Source organism: Dipodomys spectabilis, unplaced genomic scaffold (assembly GCF_019054845.1).
Source record: "Dipodomys spectabilis isolate Male_0828 unplaced genomic scaffold, ASM1905484v1 ptg000002l, whole genome shotgun sequence".
Taxonomy (NCBI): domain Eukaryota; kingdom Metazoa; phylum Chordata; class Mammalia; order Rodentia; family Heteromyidae; genus Dipodomys; species Dipodomys spectabilis.
In genome coordinates this window covers 4,466,451-4,476,622 of record NW_024870679.1, presented here as the reverse complement: position 1 = coordinate 4,476,622, position 10,172 = coordinate 4,466,451, and the positions used below count along the sequence as shown (strand labels likewise).

Sequence of the window (10,172 nt, the reverse complement as noted above, 5' to 3'; positions counted from 1 at the left end):
TTTTGACTATCTTGAGCTAGAATTTCAGTCGATTCCTCCATGTCTGTGCTTTGGCAAGATCTTCTGCAATATCTTTAATCATTTGATCAGTAGTTTTTTTCAAATTGGTGGCTGTCTTTAGGGCATTATCCAAAGCCGAGTTTGACATCTACAGAAGAAAAGTCCACATATTTTAGTTATATAAACTTACTATTATTTCTGATAATTGGGTTCTCTCATTGTTAAACATTGCAAGAGGGAATTTTTGGAGCATTCTGTTTTCCACACAGTTTATTTCTGTTTTTCAAAGTGTTTGTTTCCTAGGAAACCAGTCTAAGATGGAACATATTTGTCAGGGGAAAGGAGAAAAGATCAACACACGACTGATGCTCATGAATCAGAGGGTGAGGTCATCAACCTGCTGGGCTGTTTCCCTGCTGCAGAGAAAGAAAAAAAGAAGTTCTTAGGGAGCTTCAAAGGGACTTGGAAGCCATAACAACTGAGAGGGCACCAAAGGATACAGCGCATGTGTGGGTATGGAAATACTTGAAAGTAACCTGGGGATTACTGTTACTGGTTTGGAAATAGGAACCAGCTGGCAGCCCTAACCACAATGCCAGTAGAACAGACTCCAGGCCTCACACCCAGGCCAGGGGAATCCTGTAGCCAGGGTACCACCCACAAAATACTTTCTCCCAGAAATTTCCCTTGGAACCAGTTTAGGAATAATACAAACCATGTGGCTGCCAAGACCATGTGTTTTGGGTTAGTGCTGCACACTTAGCAGAGTTTTCTAAAACCCTATTTGCTCTTAGGACTAAACTTTTGAACTACAAGGATTCTAGGGGTGTTTTTTTTCTAAGTCCTCACCTTAGAGTTTGTTTCGTCATTATTATTAATGTCACATAAGGCTTTGTTTCTAGAAGCTCTGCAGGAATGGAGATGAGTGGAGGGTGGTACAAAATCTGAGCTGTAGGCCATAAAGGTCTTCATATTTTTTCTGGAAGGCAAAAGCACATTGATACTTGTATAAAGTGCCACATGTCTGTTTGGCACAGACCTGGGGGTGGGGGTAGAGGAACTCCCATGTCCCTGCCTTTCATAGCTCTTGGAAACCACAGTTAAGCTCCAGAAAATGAGAACACATCCTCCCAGAATTGGTCTTTTTCCTTTGGAACAGGAAGGCAAAACTCCAAAGAGTTTTTAATTCACTTTTTATTCTTTAGCAGCCAACTTTCTGTTCTACTAGTTATAAAACAAACACACAAAACTACTACTTGCAAGCACCTTGGGTTAATTTCATTCTAGTGTCAGTGATCTTACCTAGCAGGGAGACCAGTAGAAAAATAAAAGCAGTAATTTTATGTCCACAGCATATAACCAGTCCAGACTGCTATCCTCTAAGGTCTGCACGGTATAAATGAGGTACAGGCAACCACGATGTTCAGGTTATACACTATTGCTCTAAGGTGATTATTCATAGTCTGGGTGATGGGCCCTGTCAGGAGTCACACTTCACAACCACGAGTGGGCCTGTGATGGAGCCCCTCATGTCATCCCCCTGCTAAGCATACTTTGGTGCATCTGCTGTGAGCAATATCATCTCTAGAAATTCCTCAAATACTCTGGCCTCACCCTCCCATCCTCCTTATGTCCCTTCCACAGTAACATTAGTTGCGCTGTAGTTCATGTAATGTGTTGGCTCTCCAATGAGAGTCCATCTGCATCAGGGGCCTCTCACTGATTAAATCTTTCGGCAGGGGATGGCAGTGTGGTGCAGTGGGCTTCAGAGTCCTCTCTCCCTACAGTCCATCAGCCACCATTTCAACAGTATAAACAGCCATCACTAGCTGAGTACTTTTCATGATCCAGGTATTATTCTCAGGGCTATATGTATATTGATTCAATGAATTTTTATTCTCAATTTACCCGTGAGAAAACAGGTAGAGAGTAGAATGCCTTTCCAAAGACAGAGCTAAGATGTAAACCCCAGAGCCTCCACAGACTAAATTTAAATCACTACCCTGTCCTGCGGTAGGGAGTAGTTCAGTTAGCTACTCTACTGCCTCTTACCTTCAATACCTCTTGAATACAGACTTCTGTCTCTACCACCCTTAGACATGAAGGCCTTATCCCACCTGTTATTCAATTGGTCTTCAACTTTGGATCCTCACTCAATTCTGCTCTGCCAATAGTTAGAGTGATATTTTAATACATACATACATACACCTTGATTTTAAAAGTTCCTTGTTCCCAAGTCTGAAGTCCTCCCTGAATCTGGCAAACTGAACAGCTGGCCTTGCCTATTCCCTAGACTACCCTGTAAGCCTCATCTTGCCCAGATGCCACACTATTCCTGGACTTCCAAGAGCTTTCCCACCTCAGAGAGCCTCATAGATCGTCCTGTTCTTTGCTCCTTTCTTCACTCCCCTCTGCTAATTTGTTCGTACTTTCCTTTGGAGCTCAACTTACATGAATCCCTAAATTAGGTGCCCTTCTTGGCATTTAAAAGATGATCCAGCTGGGCACTGGTGTGTCACGCTGTAATCATCGCTACTCAGAAGACTGGGATCTGAGGATCATAGTTCAAAGCCAGCCCAGGCACAAAAGTCTGTGAGACTCTTATCTCCACTTAACCACTAGAAAACCAGAAGTAGTGCAGTGGCTCAAAGTGGTAAAGTACTAGCTTTGAGCAAAAGAGCTCAGGGACAGTGCCCACACCCTGAGTTCAAGCCTCACAACTGACAAAAAGATAATTCAACTCCTTTTTCAAACAGTAAAATCCTCATGGACAGTGGTTGACTTTGTCCTTGTATCCTCAGCACAATGTCCTGAATTCAGCAAAAATGTTTGTCGAATGAGTAAGTGAATGATTTTATGTGAATCCTGGCCATAGTACTTATAATCTTGTGATTACCAAGAAATCTTGGTTACATATTTATAATAAACAGGTAATCACATTGTATGTACCTGACCAGTCATAGCAGATTTTTTTTTTTTTTACTGGTAGTAATAAAATACTTACTTTCCTTGTGTGAACTCACATTCATCTTGAATGAATTTTGAATTCACTCTCTGAGAACAGATCCATTTTGGTTCTGAACAAGATGAAAAAATGTCAGCTATGATTAAATTCTGGAGCGTCAAAATCATCTCTAAATGGTAGGTATGTGTCATTTTGACTTTTCAGTAAGAATAAAATATTTCATTAAAATGTTTAATAAATATGTAAATAAGAACATTAGGAAAAAAGAAAATTAGGAAACAGAAACCAAAGAATTTTGTCAAGTATTCTAAATTTATGGAAAACAACTCAACTTTTATTATTAAATTTATGGAAAAACCATTCAATTTTTTATTTTAAATGGAAGCCAGTTTTTGTTGATAGAGGGGCTTGAGTTTGGGGCTTCATGCTCTCAGCTTTCTTGCTCAAAACTAGCATTTTGGGGTTTTTTTTGTTGTTGGTGGTGGTCTTGGGGCTTGAACTCAGGGCCTGCATGCTGTTCTTAAGCTTTTGTGCTCAAGGCTAGTACTCTACCATTTTGAGCCACAGCTCCACTTGTGGTTTTCTGGTGGTTAATTGGAGATAAGAGTCTCATGGCCTTTCCTGCCTGGGTTGGCTTCAAACCATAATCCTCAGATCTCATCCTCCTAAGTAGCTACAATTACAGTCTTGAGCCACAAGTGCCTGGAAGCACTCTACCATTTGAGCCACATTTCATAACAATATGATTTCCAGGCCTGCACTTTTCTGGTTAATTGGGGATGGAGTCTCATAGACTGTTCTGCATAGACTGGCGTTGAAGTGAGATCTTCCAAATCCATCCTCCTCAGTAACTTGGATTTCATGCATAAGCCACTAGGACCCAGCAAAATTCAACGTGTGTGTGTGTGTGTGTGTGTGTGTGTGTGTGTGTGTGTGTGTGTGTGTGTGTGTGTGTGTGTGTGTGTGTGTGTGTGTGTGTGTGTGTGTGTGTGTGTGTGTGTGTGTGTGTGATTCCTAGGGCTTTCTGAACTCAGAACTTAGGTGCTCTCCCTGAGCTTTTATGCTCAAGGTTAGTATTTTACACAACCACTTGGGCCTCTTCCAGCTTTTGGTGATTAATTGGAAATAAGAGTCTCACAGACTTCAAACCAGGATCCTCAGATCTCAGCCTCCTGAGAAACTACAATTATAAGCATGGTCACTGGTGCCTGGCTCAAAACTCAACTTTTAAGAGGAGTTTTATTAGCAGATAAGAAACTAGGAATTTAGATTCTCTGCATGCCCACTGTGACCTGGCATATTGCCTAACTTCTGTGGGTTCAACTAATGCATCAAATAAATGGAAAAAATGACTTCTAAGAGGTTGGACCCAAGCAGATTTCTAATATTCTCTCCAATTTTTTGTAGCAAGAACTCTACAAGTATCTACAGATACTTGTACCAATACTTGTGTTGAGACAATTCCAGAAAAGAAACTAAACAGAATGAAAATATGGTGGGAAAGGCCAGGAAAAGAAAGCTAGGGAAAGGAAGAGACAAATCAATGGCCAAAAGAAAGAAAAAAGTTTTTTCTCTGTCACTGAGGAGCCCTTTGCGTTTCCTTTTAATTCTTCCTCCTCATTTCTCTAGACCCAGGTCTCCTGCCTTAACTGGTAGCTAGTAACCAGGGGTCACTCCCCATGTAGGGTGTTTCATTGGACAAAGGAAACAGACTGTTTCTCAGGCATGGACCGCAGAATGGAAGCCAGAAAGTTCAGATTTAGATATCCTGACTACCTAGCCAAGATTCATGATAAACTAATGAGCTCAGTTTTCTTTCTTTGGAAACTCAGAAAGGAGCACAGAATCATGGGATTTCATTCCTGTTCAGTCTGCAGATCATTTACATCAAACAAAAATATACTGTCTTCCAGATGGGGTTCCTCAATTTCCTGTCAGTTCCAATTGCTGGAAGGTTCTTTTTCAGCACTGAAGAAATGCTGTTTCCCTGTGACCTCTGCACTCTTAGCCATTGTGTTAACTGGGGGAGTTCAGGACATCTTAGCGATTGGGTTGCAATTCTCATAGGTGTATTGGAAGAACAGCTCCAAAGACCAAGAATATAGTAATGAAATCTGCCCTGCAGCTTCCAGATCCAGTGACTCACTGAAAAGTACACCTGGCTGGAGGATTGGCAGCTGGGGTAAGTAGGAGAGACATGCCTGAGGCCAAGAAAGTAAGTGGCATTCCTTAGTCTTGGTCATTGGCAATTGCAAAAGACAAGGTACATACATCATTCCTGATGCCAGAGAGAAAGAGAGAAAGTGTTCTAAAGGAATAAAGTATGTAGCCTAGCCATGGCTACCTAGGAGAATCAGTGTTCCTGTCCTTCCTCCATGTTCCCACAGCATACTTGGATCTGCTTTAGTACTTACTACATTGTGCCTCCAACTCTACTTAGGGTGTAAATTTCAATTAGCAAATCCTGAGGAGGAAGGAGTTGAATCATCTTCATAAATAAATATAGGATTTTAACTTTTTTCCAAGGACAGCTCAAGTTTGCTTTGGAAATTAACGATACGATGTCTAAGGAACATGAAAATAGTTGACTTTTATATAGGTTGATGTGTGTTGACTAACACCTCTACCACTTGAGCCACAGATCAACTTAGAGCTTCCTAGTAGTCAACTGGAGATGAGAGTCTCAGGGACTTCCCTCCCTGGTCTGGCTTCAGATTGCAATCCTTCATTCTCAGCCTTCTAAGTAGCTAGGATTTCAAACATGAGCCATCAGCACCCAGCTACAGGCTGACTTTTTTTTTTGGTCGGTCATAGGTTTGAACTCGGCCTGGGTGCTGTCCCTCAGCTCTTCAGCTCAAGGCAAGCAGTCTACCACTTAAGCCACAGTGCCACTTCCAGTTTTCTGGTGGTTAATTGGAGATTAGAATCTCACAGCTGGGTACTGGTGGCTCATGCCTGTAATCCTAGTTACTCGGAGGCTGAGATCTGAAGATCGTGGTTCAAAGCCAGCCCAGGCAGGAAAGTCCATGAAACTCTAATCTCCAATAAACTGCCAGAAAACTGGAAGTAGTGCTGTGGCTCAAGTGGTAGAGAGCTAGCCTTGAGCTGAAGAGCTCAGGGATAGCGCCCAGGCCCAGAGTTCAAGCCCCATGACTGACAAGAAAAAACAAGTCTCACAGACTTTCCTGCCGGGGCTGGCTTTGAACCAGAATTCTCAGATCTCAGCTTCCTGAGTAGGTAGGATTACAGGCATGAGCCACTTGTTCCAGGCTACAGGCTGATTCTTAATAGACATATTTGAGGCTTTAGCATGGCTACTCAGCATAATAACAGTAATAATGGTGATTATCCAATCAGTCAGTTGTTTAGCAAGTACTTATGATTTGGTACTGACTGCACTGGTATAACACTTAACTTCCACAGCTTTACACTGGCATTCCCTATTTCCCAGTCTCCACTCAGCCTCTTGCCATCCATGTGCAGGGCTGGATTTGGAAGTTATCAGGTGAATTCAGGAAATCTAAGCAGCAGACAAGAGAGGGCAGGGCCTCAAGGGGAAGCAATAGAAAATGTCACGGTCTCTCGATGGTGTTGATCATGCAGATGTACTTACTGGTGTTGATCATGCAGATGTACTTACGAGGTGAAGAATTTTTGCTTTGATCCAAAGAGCAGGACTGGATAAAAGTGCCTCTTCCATTCTGATTTAAATGATTTTGTCCTGGGGTGTTGTGTCTATAATGAAATTCTAAATATGAAAAAAGGATTAAGAATACAATTCATTGGCTTGGAACTACAGCCTTCCCTACTTACGCCTTCTGGAGCCCCCAAGTCAGTCTCACTTTTTGGTGATTCTTTACTGCAGACTCCTGGGGAGCTAAAAATCTTAGTCCCAACATCCTCACATTTGCTACTCTGCAGTCTACTGCCAGGACCAGAACAGAAGCTGGGTAGTCTTGTATTGGAACCTGAAAAGCCCAAGTTATACAAAGAAAGTATGAATCTCTAGAGTTGAGTCATAAGCCATGGTGTGGAGAGCTCTCATTCCAACATGCAAATTTGTACATTAAGCATTGGAGTGTCAACTGTGTTACCAAGGTAAGATTTCTAGTCTAGCTGCCATCTGGAATCCCCTTCTGACAGCTGAGATATTTAAGTAACAGCTCCTATATGTACCTGGCACATATTGGTGCATATTGATGCAAATAAATGGGTAGTTCTATGGGAGTTTGCCCAATGAATTATCAGAGCTTCTTCCATTTGTAGTTATTTTTCCAGAGCTTCCCTGACAGCCTCCATATTCTTTATCTCAGATCCTGCTAAGACCAACAGCAATGATTTGTTGTCCAGGAAACTAGATACTTTTCTTCTATGAAGACATTCATAAGCTCATACAAAAAATCTGAGGAATTCCAGGCACTGGTGACTCATGCCCTGTAATCCTAACTATTCAGGACGCTAAGATCTGAGGATCATGGTTAGAAGTCAGCCTGAGCAGAAGAGTCCCCGTGAGACTCTTAATTCCAATTAGCCACTCAAAAACTGGAAGTGGCACTGTGGTGCCTTGAGCAAAAGAAGCTCAAGGACAGCATCCAGGCTCTGGGTCTAAGTCCCATGACCAATAACAACAAGAATCTGAGAAATAACATTGCCCAGCCTGAAAGGCTAGGAGCAAACAGCATGTGTGCTTAGAGCAGGTCTGGAACTTGCTGGGCAGTTGGCTCTAGATCTCCAAGAAAGCACTGGGTCACAAATGGGATGAGTTTGAAGGACTAAGGTTAAGCCCTGGCTTTTCCACTTATTAGTTGTTATGGTTGAAAATATGTCCATGAATTCTGCGATACTTCTTTTTTAAATAAATGAAGACTAGGCCAGACACCAGTGGCTTCTACCTGTAATACTAGTCAGATCTGAGGACTGGGGTTTGAAGACAGTTTGGGCAGAAAAATCTATGGGACTTTTTTTTTTAAGAGGAAATGTTTGTATTTATTTGGGTATTTATTCATACTTATTTGATCCTTCTTTTTTTAATTTAATTTTTTATTGTTATTGTAAAGGTGATATACAAAGGGGGTACATGAGACTCATACCTTCATTAACCAGAAGTGAGGCCAGGCGCTGATGGTCATGCCTATAATCCTAGTTACTCAGGAGGCTAAGATCTGAGGATTACAGTTCAAAGCTAGATCAGGCAGGAAAGTTCATGAGACTTTTTTTTGTGTGTGATGGTTCTGTTCCTGGGGCTTGAACTCAGGAGCCTGGGTGCAATCCCTGAGGTTTTTGTGTTCAAGGCTAGTGTTCCAGTCCTTTGAGCCACAGTTCTACTTCCAGCCTTTGGTGCCCGGGCTGGCTTTGGTGCCCTGGCTGGCTTCAAGCAATGATCCTCAGATCTCAAGTAGCTTCTAAGTAGCTAAAATTACAGCTAGGATTACTAGTGCCCAACTCATGAAACACTGTGGTTCAGGTAGTAGAGTGCCAGCTTTGAGTTAAAAAGCTAAGGGACAGCATCTAGACCCTGAGTTCAAGCCCCAGTATTAACAAAAAAAAAAAATCACAAAAAAAGGAGCCTGAGCAAGGGGTATATTTTAATGGTAGAATACCTACATAGCAGGGGCAATGCCACAGGTTCCATCCACAGAAACAAAGAAAAAAATTCTTCTTTCAGCGTGGAATTGCTTCTAACAAAGGAGGATTGATGAGGTGAAACATGCCAAACTGGGTCATAAATGCCATTTTGGCCTTTACTTTTCTTTCTTTCCTTTCTTTCTTTCCTTTCTTTCTTTTCTTTCTTTCTTTCTCTCCCTCTTTCTCTCCCTCTTTCCCTCCCTCCCTCCCTCCCTCCCTCCCTCCCTTCCTTCCTTCCTTCCTTTTGGGGCTCACTTGCTTTGGCTGGCCTATCATGGGGACAGGCAAGCAGCCTACCAGAGAAGCTTACATGATAAGGAACCAAGGTTCCTGCCAATGGCCATGTGAGCAACCCATGTTAGAAACAGATCAAGCCATCAGATGATCCAGCCCTGGTAAGTGCAACCCCAGGAAAGACTTGGCCTGAACCACCTAGCTAAGTTGCTCCAGAATTCCTGACCCACAGAAACTGTGAGATAAGAAAAGTTTTAGGATACTTCTGAAGTAATAAATAATGAACAGCTAGCTCTTTGACCTTGGTAAATTGCTTACTGTCTCTGAGCTTCATTTCCTGGTCTATAAAATGCAGATAATGATTCCTACCTTTTGGGAGGGGTTATAGATAGGAATTAAATGATATTCATTATGTCAACAGTCTTCAGACTTTGGATTTCAGAATCCTTTTCACTCTTAAAATGGAAGCCTCTGAAGAGCTGGTGTTTGTATGGATTTTTTTTCACTACCATATACCATAACAGATGCCATTTTATATATGCAAGAAAAAATCCTCCCCCTGAATTGGAAAACTCTTACAACATGCAGTCAGCTATAAATAGATTGGTAGAGATTTGTTAGTATAATTTGCAAAACACCCTAAGGCTGAATATTAGGAAGTTCTGAGGCTTTCTGTTTTATTTTGTTTTACACTGAAACATTGTATTATTATAACAACAAGTGGCTGAAAGAATGGATGAAGTATAGAGTATCTGACTGGCAAATGTGAAGCCCTAAATTCAAATGTCAGTACAGCCAAAAAAACTATGCTTCAAAAAAGGTAGGGGGTAAAAAGTTCACTGACAAAGTACTTGTCAGCATGTGTAGTCCCTGGGTTCAATATCCCAACACAACCAGCACTAATAATAACAAGAAGCTAGGTATAGCAGCACCTGCCTGTAGTCCTAACTACTTAGGAAGTGAGGAAGGTGGCTCCAGCAATGGTTTCAGGCTCAGGAGCTGCATGAACAGGCAGGTACCTGGCCCTCCCCTATGTCACTGCAGGCCTTTCAGCCAGGGATATGTTTCTGCTTCAACTGGCTTTGGAGGAAAGATCTTAATATGGACATCATTGAATTTCATGCACTCCTGCCCTCTGGGTGTCTTCCCAGCTCTAACTTCCTTTTCTTCTAGGAAATGTGTATAGACAAGCCAGCACCAACCCTCACAAGGCTGTAACCATACCTGGTGATCAGTGGTCTTGCTGGGATAGATAATGATGGATAGATGGATGCCTAATGACTGAGACCATGAACTCGAGGTTCCAGCTACAGATATTGGCACTTCATCCTACTTAACCACGTCCTTT

At 42.1% G+C, this 10,172-nt stretch overlaps 1 protein-coding gene across 1 annotated transcript in view; it reads right to left on the bottom strand.

Annotated features, from left to right (window-relative positions):
* The window catches only part of Aknad1 (AKNA domain containing 1), a 33,265-nt gene continuing 23,093 nt past the window's right edge, over positions 1 to 10,172 (bottom strand). The window contains 4 exon segments of the mRNA XM_042681927.1: positions 1 to 148; positions 850 to 979; positions 3,005 to 3,077; positions 6,606 to 6,713. Of these exon segments, the coding sequence (XP_042537861.1) occupies positions 17 to 148; positions 850 to 979; positions 3,005 to 3,077; positions 6,606 to 6,713 (443 nt within the window). The 3' untranslated portion in view covers positions 1 to 16.